This window comes from Triplophysa dalaica, chromosome 1, assembly GCF_015846415.1.
Source record: "Triplophysa dalaica isolate WHDGS20190420 chromosome 1, ASM1584641v1, whole genome shotgun sequence".
NCBI lineage: Eukaryota > Metazoa > Chordata > Actinopteri > Cypriniformes > Nemacheilidae > Triplophysa > Triplophysa dalaica.
Window position 1 is genome coordinate 26,200,120 of NC_079542.1, and position 18,184 is coordinate 26,218,303.

Below are 18,184 nucleotides of genomic sequence, written 5' to 3' on the forward strand. Positions count from 1 at the left end.
TAGGCACAGGTAATTGATTGTGGGTGTATGTGTGTTACAGTTTATGAAACACGACACAGTGCCTCTCTCATTCTGAACCTGTGGCGCCAAGTGTGTTTGATAGCATGTACACGGCTATGCAGGCATGATGTCACATATGCCTAGGGCCACACATGTCCATTTTCAGTTAATGTAAGAAAGTCGCTGATATGTGGGTTTGGATGCAGTTCCTGACTGGACGTATGTGTGTTACTGCTGATTTGGCAGCAGAAGGGAAGGAATATATGGGACAACCTCAGCGGGCTTCATGAATTTAGACATGCACAAAAACACACAGGAAACATATGGACCTGTCAAAAATGTCCCACACACAGCACATAAATATCTTGAGAAACTTAAGGAAGAAAATATGAGCATTGCAAATCGTGCCGTTGCAATAATATGTGTGCTGAGTGTGGTTGCCAGGGTGTTGCTATGGAGTTTATTTGAAAATGAAAAAATGCAAAGGTTTGTGTGAGGGCTAGTCGATAGAATACATAGTTTGCACAGTATAAACAGTATAAACTCCATAAAACATGGAAACCCACCATGCGTGTGTTTGTGGGGGGGGAGGGTGTCTGTGTTAATGCAAGGTTATCAATTTCTAGGATGTTGTAGTTTGTTGCAAAAAGCCCCTTCTGTCAAAAAGCCCCTGTCTCATACGCTGACACAACGTATAGTTGTCCCAACTGAGGGACACAAAAAAATACAAACATGCCAACAAGCTATACACACAGCCGTACTCACACAGATCCATCACACTTGTGCAATAAATGCCTAGGGAAGTGGAAGGGGGATTGTTGGAAGTCTTTGTCCTTGTCCAGCACACCACAAACCCCCACACCCTTATGCCTTGCATTTTAACCACCCTTTCTTTAGGTAAAGGGAGAAAAAACCTCCATCTGTTCTCCCTCCCGTGGATCTGGAGTTACACTACAGCAGGACTCCAAGAGAGAGAGAGAGAGAGAGAGAGAGAGAATGAGAGAGAGAGAGAGAGATGCAAGAAAAACTTGCTACTGGATAAGGAGAGAAATGCCAGAGAGAAAAAAGAAAAGTGCAGACGGACAGGGTAGGCGAAAGGTAAGGACGGATTGATTTTCTTGTTGTTTAGCGGTAGAGCACTCAGAGCCACCACTGAGAAGGTGGGAGTCACATGGTTCTTTACAAATGCAGCTGAATAACTCAGATAGCGCTCTAATAGCCGGACCCACACAGAATCTTAAGACGCTTCTCACTTACTTTAAGGGAAAATTTCAAAGGGATGTTCTCCAGAATTGATTTAAACATGTCTAAACGTATTAAGCACAGCAAACGCTCTTACTGGTTGATGATATTAAAATTAGCCAAGATATTTAATAAACAAAGCAAATAACATGTAGAACTTTGTGAATGAAGGACATTCCGATTCTGCGGAAGCTGGCTGCTCTTTCTGCAGCGTTCAGTGTGTTCAGATTCAGTGTGGGCCTGTTGATAGGTAATCACTCTGCCTTTAGAAATCAAGAGTATTCAAAAGAGAATGTTGTGTGTGTGTGTGTTCAGATTGGCACAAACCCGTCAAACCACCCACTTTGAAAAGACAGGCAACAGTGTGGAGAAACACAACCAACTATATAAACCCAGCGCACACACACACACCGAGCCTGGCCAAACATATGTAATATGAGAGACAGGCTGGATTAGGATCCAGGAAAACTAATAGAAAGAGAAAGTGAGAGAACAAGGGGAAAGGTGGAGAGGGGTGGGAATTAATGGAGAGAAGAATCATTTTTAGGGAATCATTTGGTGTTTAAATGGGAGTATATACACATAGTTGTGTGTGTGCGTCTGAGGTCTTTCATCGAGGCAAAGTGGAGACTTCTTTTGTTCTGAGGGGAGGGGAGGGAGAGGAGAGGAGAGATGCTAAAAGCAAGTGATCGGCTACTGAAGAAGGGATAGAGAGAGTCTGGCCTCGTAGGAAATTTAACCCCTGAAGTTGGATTTTATCCAGCGCTCTGAGCTATAACATTTGTTTTAACAGACGTATGCGCTAAAGCTTTCCTGCAGAAAGAAAAAGAAACAGGGAAAAAGAGAGAGAGAGAGAGAGAGAGAGAGAGAGGGGCGAAACTTGAAGCCAGCTGCACTCAGAAGTGCATCTCAAGGCTGGGTTGAATTGGAAGAAACGCAGCAGAAATAGTGGTGCAATATTAAAACATGCCATGGGCTCCAGGGGCCAAACTGGAGCTGACGCCCAGCTCATGAATACAGGGTACACCTTGCCGCCACCCTGCCTGGAGCACCAACAACAGTTTCCACAAACAAACACACAAATAGGTTAACAAACACTTAGCACCTCTTTTTCTGCTAAGGAAACACTGTAAACTGTGCTGAGGAACCCCAAAACAAACTTTTAAGCAATAGTTTATTTCAATAGATTCAGTTTCTTAGTTTTAGATTCTTAGCTGCATAATTAATATTTGCATATTTTAATCTTAAAATAATGCATCAAGTCAGCTTGTGACAAGGTTGATATATTTAAACCTAATGAGAACTGGCATTGAATTGAAATGGAAATAACTCATCATATAAAGCTATCGGGTGTCTTCAAAATACTTAAAAAAATAGCACATATAAGTAACATTCAAAAGGTAGTTCACCCAAAAATGAAAATTCTGTCACCTCTTTTTATTTCAAACCTATAAAAATTTCTTTCTACAGCGAAACAAAAAAGAAAGTATTTTGAAGAGTGTCGGTAACCAATGCAGCACTGGCACCCATTTACTTCTACTGTAAGGATACAAAACTAAAGCAAGTGAATGGGAAAAATAAGATTTGTCACAATATCATTTTTGTGTTTTGCGGAAAAAAGAGAGTCATACAGTTTTGAAATGACATGAGGGTGAGTAAATGATGACAGAATTTTCATTTTGGGAGAACTATCAAATCATGTACTATTTTACTGTGACGGTCAAACATACGCATTCTGCGGTACAATGTGTCTGCTTCGTGTTTCATAGATGACATACTGGTTTAAACACTAAGTAAACAATAACAGTATTGTCATAACTGGATAAACTACTCTTTTAAGAAAACCGATTCAGCGCAGATATCAATATTTGACTGGCAGTAAAGTGTGGGGTTCGTGCAATTAAAATAGCAGGAAATGACACTGTTAGTGGGAATGGTTTATGTTTCCTAACATGCTGGAGTCTTTGAGCCGCAGTGTGCAGAGGAACGGCAGGAGGGCCGTGCGCTGTCGTTAGACTGGAACGCAGCCCTAGTGCTGTCACCGACTGTGAGTACTGCGCTCTGCTTTCTATAAGAGAACAGTGTGCGTGTGTGTGAGGCAGGAAGCCTTCGGGGTCGTGATCCATTGACCATCTCTCACACTCTCTAAGTAGGTCACGTCAAACCCCAGGCCTACTAACTGCCAGTTACAAACTGTCACACACATAAATTCACACACAGACAGAGACTTTCGAAGTGTGGACCCGTCATAGACACAATGGTAAGATAATAAAGTTTACCATACCTCACACAAACCTGTTGACATTACTACATTTAGAGACGAACATGATATGGCTGATTTATGAGCCTTTCAAATCTTGGGGGCCACTTCAAATGTCTACCCACAAGTCAGTTTTTTGCATGTTTTCTGGATGACATTTTTAAAGACCGCTGTCAAGCTATTTTTCAGTTTAGGCCTTAACACCAATAATAAAACATCAGTCAGAATCAAGACAACAGTTAGCAGCACAGTCAAATGACAATAGAAGGGTTTGCGTGGGAGCACGCTTTGAATACAACTACATGTCCCAGTTTCAGCTGATAACCGTTTGTTCCTCTAGTGACTTCTAACTGTTCCTGTATTTAACTGTAGAGACGACAATGGAAATAAAGTCTGGCTCCGTGTGTCTGTCTGCCTCACCCATTTACAGCTCTGAGATCAGGCACCTTCGACCCTTAGCTGTGACACTGACCTCATTACAGTCCCACAGACTGACTCCAGAACAAACAAGATATCCGAGTCATATCTGATCTTATGGCAATCGTATGTTACAGACAGCCCGGCTTAAATGAACATGTCTACAGATGTGCAAACAGTCTGGCCACTTAGAGCAAAATTATATTACTCAGAGTTACGGAGACTTTGAGTTCTCAGATAAGTTTCATTTAAGTAACTTTGTCTCTGAGTTCTCCTGTAAATTTACACAAGTGAGGCAACATTTGACATAATAAAGAAACTGGATAAAAACAGTAGTTTTTTTGAGAGACCTTACAAAAACCCCTAAAGGAGACACATGTGACATTAATCACGTTTTTCTCATTGCTGTGTCTAAAAAACTAAATTGACCTCAGTTTTATTCTATAGGCTAAACCACTACTATTTCTAACCCTTAGGGTTATCGGCTGAGAGTACAGAGATCCACTTACATTCACAATTCATTAGTCTGTGTAAACAGTGCTACCTCACGCAGACTCACTTTCAGTCCTGGACCGCTGTCTGTGATTACATACAGATTTAAAAACAGCCATGCAAACTTGCATTCTTTTTGTTGTCTATATGAAAGACGAACCCAGATCAGAGCTTAGTGACCAAGATGGAGAGGTAGGAAAGCCATGAGTCAATAAAAGAGGGTCTTTGGTGATATAGGCTAATCTATAGTAAAAAGGCCGGTTGTGCACAGGGGCGGTTAGCCTCAGGCTAATTAAATTTCCCTGCGAATAAACTGATAAGAATGATGAAACCAAAGATAGACAAGAAGGATTTTTTTTATAAATGTGCATGGAGCTTGAAAGTGCAAACTTTATCGACGCAGTTTTAGGCTGGTCTGGGTGGTTGTCTGGAAAATGTAAAGAGGTTGTTTACTGGTCCAGAGGCCACAAATGAGTTGCTATGATGTTATGGTCCCTAGATGTGTTTTGGAGTCCTCCAAATATATAGTTTTATATTTTTGTACCCCACCAGGTAAAAAGTGACTGAAGAAATTGCTCGGCTCTCCTCAACAACCCCACAAAAACCATTTACGTCTGCAGCACAAATGCCACCACCGATCCTTATCTTTCTATTTATCCCCACTTTCCTGAGTCATTTCCCAGACCCAACCCTGATAGGGTGTGTGTGTTTTGACCAAGTTGGATCTTACAGAAAACGAAAAGGATGATCCTTATTAGTAAAAGCGGTTTGTGTGTAAACCTACCAAATCACACACAAACACACACTCGTGATCTCAAAGATCTGACTGTAATCAAAAAAATAAGAGAGTGAGAGAGAGAGAGAGAGAGAGAGAGAGAGAGAGTGATTGAAATATGAAGTGAAGGTCTTAACATCTGTAGCAGCAGGTGGGTATACGGACAGACCCTAATCAGCTTTATTACTCTTTGTGAGTCTTTGAAGAAACCAAAGAATGAAAAGAAGACAGAAGGGTATGATAAGTTAAATCATTTCACTGTTTTATATATGTGCATGGTCCATCTGTGATTAAGTATTAGGTCTTAAAGTGAGGAGGCCCTGTTTCCGAGAACTGTCGCCACATACCTGCACGCACAAATACACACAGACTCAAACAAACACAGAGGTGACGAGAGATGTTCAGAGCAAGACCACACACACACAGTTGTATAAGGCTGTAAGGGTTAAGGAGGCCCGGAGGCACAGGAACACACCGCTCCACACGTGTCTGAGTGGGTTTAACAATCACACTGCGCGTGTGTGTGCCGATCAACCTCCTATTAATTATTTTCTTAGAAACTTATATTACCACCGGCACCTCACAAATTTCTAGATGTGTTTCCACACACAGAAGTTTGTTTGTGAAAACATGTGTTCCTTATATTTGCATCACACGACGAATAAACACAATTCTGGCGGTCTCCGCAGGGAAGGCGCCTTTGTTTCCCCATTCCAATGCTTTTGTGTGTTTGTGCTTGTGTGAGTGTCTGGTCTGCAGTTATTCTGCCACATCAGCTGAGAGCCATTTTCACAGCTCCTGTTGCTGAGCGCTCGTAAAGCCTCCAGCAGACCCTGCACCACACAGACACAATTTTCACAATTTCTCACTGCGGGGTCTTGACTTCAAAAGCAAAGAGCTGAAACATCACTATTTCACACACAACTACAAACTGTACCCACAATTCATCTGGTACACAACTACACATACAGGTATACGTTGCTGTCTAAATAAACATGTATAAAAGATGTCTGTTGTCTCATTAGGCTACTTGATTGTTACTTTAAATTCTTAATTACAAATATTATATTAAAAACTTTGGAAATTATTTTTGTATAGCCACATAAACTTATACAACCTGTTATCTATAATCAACAAAGCAACATAGCCATCATTAAAACACAATATATATATATATATTTCTTCTTTAATCACAGAGCGCAAATGTTAATTTTCCCAAATTTACAAGTATTTAGCCTCCTGGAACGAAATCTGATTTTCTGGAGGTGAAGCAAAATGCAAAGTTTAGCAAATTAACAACATTTCTAAACTCTTCATTGACAACAGCATATACAAGTTTTTTTTTTAATCAGATGTTTATTTAATAAAGATACTATTATCCAAGGAAAATTAGAGTTTTTTTTCACATTTAGATTTTTGGATGGGGCATTAATATCAGAGAACTGTGTCAGATTCACTCTTCCGAAATTTCTTAAAACTCTTATTTTCCCTCCCCTTAAGATCCTAAGACTGATTAACAAGAAGTTTTATCTGAGGCAATTAGTTTGCTATAAATTAATGATTAAGAATCCAGTAGGGGGTAACATTTTAATGTCTTTGAGAGTCAGGTACAATAGGCCCATCTCTCTCACACACACGCAGCCCCTGCGACATTTATGATAAAACACAAGTCCTTACAGTGATGTACTTGTCCGAATTCATTACAACCCCTTTGCTTTGAGCTGTATCCGAATCACTGACAAGCCATTACAGTGATTTAAAGAGAAGCGCGTGAAAACCTTCTGCACCATTAGTGACCAATCGGGATCAAGTTTCCTGTCCAGCGTCGTCTTAACAAAGTCAGTTGTAAGAAATACATGGTCCTGCCTGACCTGAAACATCAGTCAGGGATGTTGTTTGTTCATTCTAAAAGGGGAAGGTCCCAAGGACACACATTCTCACTTTGTCTTTCTTGTATGTGTAAACAATGTTCCAAGGTGTGAGTGTCAGAAAGTGAAGGACGCTTCCTGGACATGCTTGATCGATGAGAAAAGTTGATAAGGTTTACTAAACACAGATCAACGGTATTCTGTTTTTTTTTTCAACCTTGTCAACATAATTAAATATCCATTCAAAAAAGACAGTCCGTGATCAAATACAATTTAGGTTTGATAGATTTTCTTTACCCTAAGCAGAAAATCTCAAGGTGATCTTTCTGCTTCAATATTTTCAGAAGCTTTTCTTAAACACAAACCGACATTCATGGCTCAGAACATATTGATTTCTGTATACATTTAAGGATGTGCCCCTCTGTTAAAGAACCCCCATCACTTCTCATGACTCCCTCCACTCGATCTTCTAAAAGCTACACGTGTTTCTAATTTTGCATCCGGAAAAGAGTGGCAGCACCATCATGAGAAAGCGAAATTGAGAAGAGAAGTTACAGAGAGAGTGATGGGAGAGAACGCGAGAATAAAAGATCCACAGGTGCAGGACTTCATCTTCAAAGCACTGATGTTCACTGATCCCTATTAAATATACAGCATTGCCAACCATGTAACCTTCATATGTCTACTTTTTGTGTGAACATTGTAGACTTTTGTATCTGACCTGGGGCAAAACTCACTAAAAAACTCACTTAAATGTTTTACCTTTTGTGGAGCCCAATATGTATATACAAAAGAGGTATCAAGTGGGCCTTGAAAGACATTACTCTTCAGTGTTATTATATAAGAACTGAACCTCCTAAATAAAAAATAAAGTATGATGTTAATAATATATTTATAAAGTCATTTCCTGTGAAGTTGCTTACATAAATAAATCTGGTATTATTACAAGTAGAAGTAAAATGAATCATTAACCAGAGTGTGAAATTCAACATATGTGTTTAATGTCAAGCAAACTAGCCCCCACTAAATCTATTTCGTGATTTAATCGATTTGAAGCGATTGACAGTAGTGCCTGTTTTCTCACGTCCAGGTAAAGGTCAAGCAGAAAACGCGCGGTCACGGTCTAGCCTCCCCGCGCGCTCCTGCTATCAAATTACCCCAACAAGATTAACACTAGCAACACCCTCATTAAGAGCGTCTGCCAGCGGCCACTGGGACAGAATAACCTCCTCCATCCCCCAGCAGCATCTGTTGAAGCGCAGAGTCGGTATATGCGCCACATGGACACATTAAAATCCTATTCGTCTTTCAAGAGCTCGTGGCACCACTAATAGCCCCTCATAACCCACATACCGATTTAGACCGGGCACACAAGTGCTCCCACGACGCCGGGTGTCCATTTAAACAACCCGAGTAATGACAGAAGGGCAAGAGAAAGAAAAGCGCTCGTTTGGGGTCTGCTTGGTCATAAATCCCTGTTTATTTGGCGGACACGCAGTTTCTTTGGTATCCACTAAATGAATTCACAGTTGCTGGGTAGCAGAAACCTCCCCCTTCTTTAAAGATACATCAAATGATAAACCTTGCAGTAAATTACCCGGTATCCCTTCCTATACCCGGCGTGATCGTGTCACCTCCGTGACTAGAGTAATAAATTTAGCAAGGAAACGGACTTCTTGCGCATCCGAAGTTAACACTTGCGTGTAAAACTCTTCTGTGTCGGAGTCGGCACCTTCACGTGTTTTCCACATTAGTGGAAGGTGTCGAACAACAGTGAAAGTTTACACCTTGCGCGAACAAAATCTTTTGTTTTTACTCCCGTCATGACAGGAAGAAGTTGCAAGTAACTCAAACTAATCCGACAGAACAGTACCTCGCCTTTATCGCGCGCTCGTTTTCACAAAGGTTATATTGTTTCAAGGCATTTTAAAGAAAAAAAAGACTTGATGTTGAGCAATTCATACCATTCTAACTGGAGCGTAACTCAACGAGGAAGGCGAAGAAAAGCGCAGCGTCAATAAACAGTGCTAACCGACTGCTGCTGTTGTCGTACTATTTCTCAACGCACACCGTCAATGAAATGTGGCATTTATTAGTCTGGCGACATTGATGCTTTGAACTTCTGCAGACTCGTGATTGTCCACTTAAGGGCTTGTCTGCGTATTCTTCCCCCTGTGAGACGTGATGAATTTCAATGCCGTCCTGCAACGCTCTGCCTAACGATGTGTGAAGCACGAGGCGTTTGACTATCAGCTCTTCTTAAATAAACGAAAATAAACAGCGTACCCAATGCCTTTAGTTGCGGCTCTTACCTTTTGTTCACGGAATTCCAGTAGATGGGCTCCATGTTGGTCGCCGTGATCCCGAGTAAATCCACTAAGAATATAAGGAGAATTCCCAATCCATTTTCACAGCCACGACTTGCCATCTCAAATCCCGAATCCCGTCTTTTCACACCCATAAAAGCTACGTGGGATATTCTCCCAGAGGTTTGAAGGCTCTGGGCTTTGAACAAAGCGCGTGTGCTTCAACCCCAGTGGGTGAATCCGTCAGTGTTAGCAGGTACAACGTGTTTCGGGAGCCTGTAGGAATATCTACGTGAACTCACACGCACGAGGACAGTTAAACGACGGTGTAGACTATGTGGATTTAAGCAAAATACACATTTATGGAAAAGTAGCTCGTACTGATGTGAGCAACGCTCCGCTGCAATATCAATTCCAAGAGGCGTTTGTTGCTGTTTTTCTGCAAGAGTTTACTTTCCAGAAATGATTTTTTATGGGTTTCCGGCGAATTTCCTCTTCTCTTTTCACTCCCAATGTTTTTGTCCAATTGACAAATTAGGAAGGGAATGTGGTAGTCACAGCACGATGGTGGATGGATGATGGGTTGAAATGGGTGAGCTTTTCTTCGCCTCGCAATGTCCCATCTTCAGAATAACACGTTGATGCTGCAAAGCCCTATTATTGGATTATTATTGGCTCCAAAATTCCAGTTAGGCTTTTCCTCAAAACGTGCAATTGACAAATTAACCAAACAAAATCACCGAAACGAATTATTGCAAATCAACACAAATGTGTGGATACACACAAAATTATTGCCAGATCTTCCAAGTTGGAAAAAAAGAATGCAATCCTTATTCATGGGTCTCGATTGCAGGCTCTTTCAGAATGTGCACGGATGTGGCGAGTCATTAAATAGTTCATTTCTGGTCTGTCCTGCTTGGATTCTCTCAACGTGTTTCTCTCACCGGCTTAAAATCCGACTAGTGTGACTTGTTCCAAACGCTAGGCGCACACTGACAGACTGAGTTGTTTGAGAAAGAGAGAGAGAGAGAGAGAGAGAGAGAGAGAGAGGAGGGGGAAAGGGGAGGTGTGTGCGCTCGAATAAGAAGAGTCCCATCTTCCGCATGGAGTGCGCACTAACGGAGCGAATTTTTCTTTGGGGGATTTTTAAGGATGGTTTTAAAACACGCCAGTCATGAACGGACAAGGCTATATATATCATGCAACCATATGTTCCAAATGACCACGTAAAAAAATATTATTTTCCATGCATTGAAATGCCCAAATAGTCTCTGGACGAAGTTTATTGTGTGTTTCTTTAGCGCTATTCCTTTTCGTTTTAAATCAGTGGATTGTGTTCCTTGGCTCTCGATCACACCGATTAATGCTGTGCATTCAGAAGCGACGGCTTAAAGAGTTACAGCGCCCCCAGTGCGCTCGCTGGCAAATGTCCGTGTAATAGCATTTCATGCCGGTAACGACACTAATAATAAGCTTAGTGCGATATGCAGCCGATAAAGAGAGGCTGTTCTCTGTTCCATCAAACTGAAGGCCGCTGAAATGATTATAAAGCGTTCTCTCTATGTGAAACATTAATTGATTAAATATATTTAATGCCTGTCGGTCACATCTGAAAACAACAGTTAAAAGTGTATGAGGCTACTACAAGCAGCCGTCAGCCGAGAAAGGTAAAACCTTGACTACACTGACACCTCGTGGTAAAGTGAAAATACTACAAAAAATACATACATGCTCCGTTTCAGGATGATTTATTTGACTGCCTAGGAAAAAGCAACACAATGAAGGGACGTGAAAAATAACAAAACATGTCAGGCATATCTTGATATTTAAGTGACATTTAATTTTATAAAAACAAAACTTCAAGATGACATTTCAAATGACATTTAAATATGAGTAATTGACGAGTTACATGAGCACAAACATTTTTTAAGATTTGAGGTTAACATTTTTGTGAGTGATTTTCCACGAATTGTTTACATAGTTTATTATCCTTATCTATATTTGTGCAGTTAAGTAAATATTTCAAATAATATAAAGTAAATATTCATGCAGAAGAAAACTTTTTTTAAAAGGACATTTACAGTAAATGTGTTTATGTTCAGTTTAGTAATTACCAATACATTTTTTCATAATAACCGTAATAAGAACAAAGAGAATTGTAAATGCTGACATAAGCTAATGCACAACGAAGTAACTTGGACTGACATTAACTAACAAAGATTAATAAATGCCACAAAGATCTACATTGTGGTTTATTGTAGTTCGTGTCAGCTAATGCTTTTACTAATGTTAACAAATACAACTTTAGTGTTACCTCATAAGGTTTAAAACACATCTGTAAAATACTTTATAAAACAGTGTTAGAGAGCATATCATTTCACATGGCATGACACTAAAGTCATTACCGTGACAACCAAGTGAGATTACAGGCATCACAAGGTCATAGTTCAGGTGTGATGTCATCAGTTTGTGACGAAGTGTCTGTGAGACCCGGCTCTCTTCCAAGTCTGCGGAGTTTTAAGAGGTAGTCAGAGTGAAGGGAGGAATCAGTCAGATCCACAAACCGCCTGTAGCTAGCCTGCACCTTCTAAAAGAGAGAGAGAGATAGAAGCATGTGACTTTTTATTCTTTACAGTAATGAGTCATAAAAATAAATCCTCAAGCAAAAGGTCAAAGGTCAACACAGCTGGCTGTGACGGTGCTTATGGACAGACTAATGCACAAACGTCAGTGGAGAGAAAGAGCGTTGTCTTATTACGCCACTTTGTTCCTGGGTGTTGCAGACGCTGGACTGGAGTGGGCACCATTTTAGAGCTGTTCATTTATTGATGATGACCTCATTACGGAAGCTGACCTTAAACTCTGCTTCATACTCTACGCGCTCCCGGCAGACTTTCTCCAGACTGTCCTGCAGCTGCCGGAGCCTGGAACACACAGACACATATGCACAGGCACTAATGAAGAAAGTTGGACGAGCACAGATGAGGCACTGATGGTGATGACAGAAAAAAGAATATATTCCAGACATCCTCTGGAAAGGACAGAAAGCAGAGAAACACAAGAAAGTGATGACATTTCAAAGAGGTCTGTAAAAAAGGGAATGGAATGAGAAGGAGGACAGTTTCATGTGTGTTTGCCTGTCATGAAGTTCAGATATCTCCTCTGCATGCTTGTCCTGTAGGACGTGTCTCTCTCTCTCCGCCTTCATGTCACACTCATCGCAAACACTTTTCACTGCCTCCTGCACACACATCCTCACATGCTCCTGACAAACAGAATGAGGCTCTTGTTATGTTTTATATCATGCTGGTGACTCTTATTGTTCCTCATTAATATTATATTATGTTATATTACGTTATATTCGTACTGTTTAGTAAGATCCAAAATAATAATTCATATTAGTCACCCTTTATGTTTGTCACTGGGTTTTGCAAATATCTAACCAACAAAAGTATTAAAAAGTGCTTTTCAACTTTGACAACATATTTAATCATTAACAGTACAGTACAGTGATTTTTACATTTTATTTTCCAGTTTTTATTGTATTGTATTGTATTGGGTTGTATTATTTGCCTGCACAAAACAATGATACACAGCTTTAAGGGATAGTTCATGCAAAAATTATCCTTAACTTCTTTAAAAATTTTAAAAAAAAATGTTCCAATGAACACAGAGAAAGATATTTGGAAGAATGTTAGAAATGTTCAGTTCTGTGACATCATCCTCTACTATACTAGGAAATAAATATTGTATTTTTTGTTGTGTTGAACTCAAAATAAGATATTTAGAAGAATTATGGTAAACAAAGAGTTCTCATGCACCTTTGACTACCATTTAATTCTTCCTACTATGGTAACCAATGATGTCCCGGAACTGAAAATGACATTCTTCCAAATATCTTTCTTTGTGTTCATTGGAAAAAAGTTTACAGGTGTAAAATTACATGAGAATGAGTAAATTATGAAAGAATTTTAATTTTCGGGTTAACAAAATTGAATACAGTCTCCCTCAAAAACCAACGGTGTATTTTCACATAGCTGCTGTCCTTTTGAAACCTTGTAACTTCATATTCCAAGCTTTAGATACCATAAATCATTATTTTTAGTCACCCTTTATGTTTGTCACTGCTTCTTGCAAATTGTGACAACCCAGCTGTAATCATCTAAAAAGAATGGTGATTTTCCTATTTCCTGAAAAAACAGCGAATTTGGACAAGCAGGGTTTCATTAGGAACGCAATGATATAGAGAAAATTTTTACTTATTGTTGTCACAGTCATTAGGGGAACGTTTGGGCCCAACAGAGATAAAAAAAAACGATTCCAGAAAAAAACGTAAATACCTGGTTTTCTTTTCGTAAAGCCTGTATTATTCTCTCTCTGTCCTCTTCTGCCTCTTTCTCCAGTTGATCTCTCAGTTTCCTGCAGGCCTCACCTACGGCCTGGACCTTCTTCTCCTCCCGCTGAGCCCTCAGGTTATCACAATGAGCTCTGAACACACCCTGTAGCTCCACCTGCAGCTCCAGCCTCACTTCAGCTTCCAGCCTGTCCCTCGCTCGTAGAGCCTCTTGAAACCGGGCCCGAAGACTCTGGGGAAGAGGTGAAGGAGATGAAAAAGGTCAAGAAGAATGTGAGGGGCAGCAGGAAGAAAGCAGAGAAAAACCAAGAGGGGAGGATAGAGATGGATGAAAAACAGAAGAAACCGGTGGATGATGAAGATGTTGGGTTCGAAAGCGAAACACGAGAGATGGAAAGGTAGAGAGAACACAAGGAGACATCGGGAGGGAGAGAAAGAAAGGATGAATGATCATTGTTGGCAGGGCAACTGTACTGGGCTTTTGAAGAGCAGAGCTGTCTCTGGGTTTGGCTGCTGCCTGCTTTCCCTGGAGAGCAATTACACAAGCAATTACACCCTATTACAAAAGCTCTTCTCATTTCTCTGACACAATAGCAAAGCTCTGACTGCTACCAGCGTTGGAGTAGCGACCGGATCATTCATTTAATCTGCTACTCGGATGCAGCAAGGGAAGAATTTGAGGATTATATTGCTGCTGGACAGGAAATACGTTGAATTAGAAACAGTTGGACTCTTTTATCAGAAAGTTTTAATCAAGTCTTAATATAAATCTCCGCAGGCTGCTTCCTTGGAGACTGAAGTATGGCTTTCTGAATTCCAGGAGACATAGTGTTACAGTCTAGCATGTCTGTATTAATTACTTTTCGACATGGTTCACTTGAGGATTACAAATATCAACCTCCTCCTGCAGTCTAAGAGCGGTATGTTTCTCCTTCTCTGCCAACATCTTAAATTCTTCCAAGGCAGGAGTGTCAGGCTTGTCCCATCCAATCACAGGCTTCAAAGGAGATTTCAGGTGCTTGTCTGTTTTGGGGTTCAGAGATGAGCACGGAGACGATTGTTCTTCAAGGTCTGCAAGAGTAAGGACCGGTGATGTAATAGGTGGTAGCACATTAAAACTACTAGTTAGATAAACAAATAGTTAATAACAATACTATTAATTTAAACTAATAATATAAAAAAATCCATCTTCTTTGATGTCTCTTTACTAATGTCTTTAAGTATGCTTTGTTGTGAAAGCCCTGTTGCTATGGCTTCACTTTTTTAGGCTGTGTGCGGGGCATGGTAAAAGTTACAGATTGCAGATTTAGTATTCAAAGTGTTGCAAGCAGGGGTGTAGTTATGCTTTGGTATCACCGATACATTCAGCGCAGAAGGGAATCCAACAGAGACGGGGGCTCATGGCCCCGCATAGGCCCTCCAAACTTCGGACACTTAAACCCTTAACTCAGCGCTCCATCAGGACTGCATTCTGAAACCTTTTGAACATTTCCATCTCTTCACGCGCATACGAATATTGGTCCAGCACAGAGCTCGCAAGTATCCTATTCTATACATTAAATAGCTGTGTTAAGTTTGTGCCTCTTTGTTCAAGATTATTTATTTGCTGTTCAAGAATGCTTTACCTGTTAATGCGATCGTCGTTATGTCGCACTATGTCGAGTAGAGTTTAATAAACAATCATATATTCACCTGTGATCAACGCTCACATATACTTGGAACTTAAACTGTGTTTCGATCTATGCTACAGCTCTAAATACTGTTTGGTAAAGTCGTGTTACTTATGGCCATGAGATAACGTTGAGGTGTATTTGCCGGACGAATACATACAAGTATTATCACTATACTGCTAACCAGAAACAGTAAAATATGTATACTTGATGATTATTATACTTTTTTTCCCTTTGAGCTAAACTAATTCCCTGCCTGAAATTAATGTTTTAAATAACTTATTTCATGGATGTGATCTTGATAGATCTGGTGGAGAATCATATTTGGTGAGCTACGCTCATCATTATTTTAACTTTAACAAATAGCTAAAACCGTTACAGGTTTTTTTTTTCACTGGGCGTGTATAGATTTTTGTTTCACTCAAATATTTATTCTAGACGCATGAACTTTAGCATATTTCCTGATATTTATGTCTATATTTTTCTGTTTGTTAGACAAAAGGCCAGTAGCGTTCATTGTGCTGGTAAATGCCAAAGTCATTAGTGTGTAAGGAGGTAGATGGCACAGATTTTTCTGTGTTGTATTTCGGTTGTCAAAGGCAGAGAATGTTCTGTGCTGCCCTACGGCAAGAATTCACCCTACACAACCAAAGGTGAACCTGGATGTGATCTGGTAATAATGAACGAACCAAGAGACCATGTTTGTATATTATATAGATTGCACTCACCCAGAATGTTTTTGTGGAGCACACGCTGTGTGCTCAAAGTTGTCCTGTTGACCATCTTCTCAAGAGACCTTGTGTCCCACATTTTCCCTCCACAACACTGGGTCTTGGATTGCTGGAGCACCAGAGATTAGCTCTCAAAAAATCACAATTTCCTCCCGTTACCCACGTCTCATTCTCTTCGCTGATGGTTGCTTAGCAACATGGACAACAAAACAACGGACTGTGCTGCTTAGCATTCAAGGATGATTTGATCCAAAAGATTTGAAACAAGATGCCTGCCAGCGTGTGTGTGTGTGGAAGTGTTTCATGAGCGGCCTCCCACAGTGTTAGTCATTTGAGATTTTTTGCTATTGGGTTCATGCTCATTGTGGGTCATATTTTGCCCGAAATATTGAGGCTAAAACGGAAATTAAATAGATTTTTCAAAAGCACAAACTGTTGTAAGGATGTAACTGAAACAATAGAAATAATAAAGTAGTTTTACATTTTAAAATGTTTGTGCCGCTTGCCTCGTCACCCCCATGATGCTCAGGCTCTGTTTGGTTAAGGTGTGGATCACGGAAAAGATCAACTTCATCCCCAGTTTCCCACTACAGTTGAACTCAATCAGCTGCTCTAACCACTTTTATTCTCCATTCACACTGACTCAATCTGTGAAGTTCCCATCTCTAATGGCTACTTCAGATATTATTACGCAGATGACACCCAACTAATTCTCATTTTCATAACTTCTGACCAGCAGCCATTCTTACAAATCAGTGTTTACACGGCAAGCATTTCACCTCTGGAAGGCTCATCATCTGATATTGAATTTATTGAAAATGGAGGTGCTACTCATCTAGTCGAAGAAAAACACTCGCCAGTATGTTATTTTAAAGGATGACCGATCCACAACCTTCTTTTCCAAAAAAACCTGTTATAGCCAGTGTTGGGTAAGTTACTGTAAAAAGTAATTATTTACTAGTTACTCATTACATATTCAATAATGTAATTAGATTACTGTCCAAATTACTCTGTCCAAAAAGGATTTAGTTACTCATTACTAATTACTTTCTATATCCTACATCAACCTTGATTAGTTCAGTGATTCAAGAATATACATGAAACGGCTTATTGAATTCATTCAAATAATATTATTAACTGACCAAATTATTACAAATGTGAGAATTATACATTAAGGCACAGATTTTAAAGTAAGACTTTGAATTTTGAAGTCAATTACGCTATTTCACACGCATATATTTCACAAAGTATTTAGTTTAATTACATAAAAAGTAACTGTATTTAAATTACATAAAACATATGAGTAATCCCTTACTTTACTTTTTCAAGGGAAATGTAATTAAATTACAGTAACTAATTACTTAGTAACTAGTTACACCCAACACTGGTTATAGCATCCAACAAACAAAGTATACAGCCTTTCATTAGTAACCTACATACCAATCCCAGATCATTCCTGAAGAACATCTGGAGAGTCAGACCGTATCTCACCATGGAAGGGAATGCTCTTAAAGCAACACTTTGTAGTTTTTCGACCTTAAAGTAATGTTTCTAAAACTATTTCAGTGGTAGAACAACTCTTAAATTGAATCTACTGCCGCTGCTACCTGAGTAGCCTCATAGCGGATATAACCACACTCTGTAAGTTCTGTGTTCGGATCGTTAACACAGCCCGGTCCATCCCCTGCCTAAGGAAGACTGTGACATGGTTTCCAAACGTTTCTGCATTCGCTGGTTCCATCAGAATGGTTAACAAATGCATGTTTCTTGTGCAACCCACAGAGAAGCTTATACAGCGTCATTATTTACGACGATGGTAACAAACAATTGCGCTTATTAACCACATGAGGGAACCTGTGAGCAAAAGTTCTACAGTGTTGCATTAACAAGGATGAATAAATACTGAAAAATGATTCTCTCTTATTGTAAATTGTTAGCTTATAAAAACCATTTCTTAAATATTTATGTTTCAAAAATGGTTCTTCTATGACATCATCATGAAGCTCCACTATTTTCGAGAGTGAAGAGTGAGTTGTAGAAGGTGCTTCACGATATGTTCGCATTTATAA

At 39.8% G+C, this 18,184-nt stretch overlaps 2 protein-coding genes across 4 annotated transcripts in view; both read right to left on the reverse strand.

Annotated features, from left to right (window-relative positions):
- The window catches only part of efnb3b (ephrin-B3b), a 56,782-nt gene extending 46,452 nt beyond the window's left edge, over positions 1 to 10,330 (reverse strand). Inside the window, exon 1 of the mRNA XM_056755888.1 lies at positions 9,367 to 10,330. Coding sequence (XP_056611866.1) covers positions 9,367 to 9,515 — 149 coding nt within the window. The 5' untranslated portion in view covers positions 9,516 to 10,330. The remainder of the gene's footprint in view (positions 1 to 9,366) is intronic.
- Positions 10,331 to 11,179: 849 nt separating this feature from the next.
- On the reverse strand, positions 11,180 to 17,827 carry si:dkey-111f13.5 (uncharacterized). Of its 3 annotated transcripts, none has more exons than XM_056750953.1 (6): positions 16,113 to 16,536; positions 14,613 to 14,785; positions 13,701 to 13,946; positions 12,498 to 12,625; positions 12,215 to 12,284; positions 11,180 to 11,947 (listed from the first exon to the last, which is right to left on the reverse strand). In XM_056750953.1, exons 1-6 carry the CDS (start codon positions 16,192 to 16,194, stop codon positions 11,801 to 11,803), a joined length of 846 nt encoding a protein of 281 aa, XP_056606931.1. In that variant the 5' UTR covers positions 16,195 to 16,536; the 3' UTR covers positions 11,180 to 11,800. The 3 variants fall into 3 exon arrangements, 2 of the variants coding, with proteins under 2 accessions (XP_056606931.1, XP_056606942.1); XR_008907017.1 differs by having other exon boundaries at positions 11,819 to 11,947; positions 12,119 to 12,284; positions 16,113 to 16,538; XM_056750964.1 differs by lacking the exons at positions 14,613 to 14,785; positions 16,113 to 16,536 and adding an exon at positions 17,556 to 17,827.
- Between the last annotated feature and the right edge of the window lie 357 nt (positions 17,828 to 18,184).

Coding starts and splice junctions, on each gene's coding strand:
- si:dkey-111f13.5 (XM_056750953.1), bottom strand. CDS start 16,194: ATGTGGGACACAAGGTCTCTTGAGAAGATGGTCAACAGGACAACTTTG. Junction 12,626..13,700: donor CTTTACGAAAAGAAAACCAG/GTATTTACGTTT, acceptor TCTGTTTGTCAG/GAGCATGTGAGGATGTGTGT. Junction 12,285..12,497: donor ATATCTGAACTTCATGACAG/GCAAACACACAT, acceptor TGTGTGTTCCAG/GCTCCGGCAGCTGCAGGACA.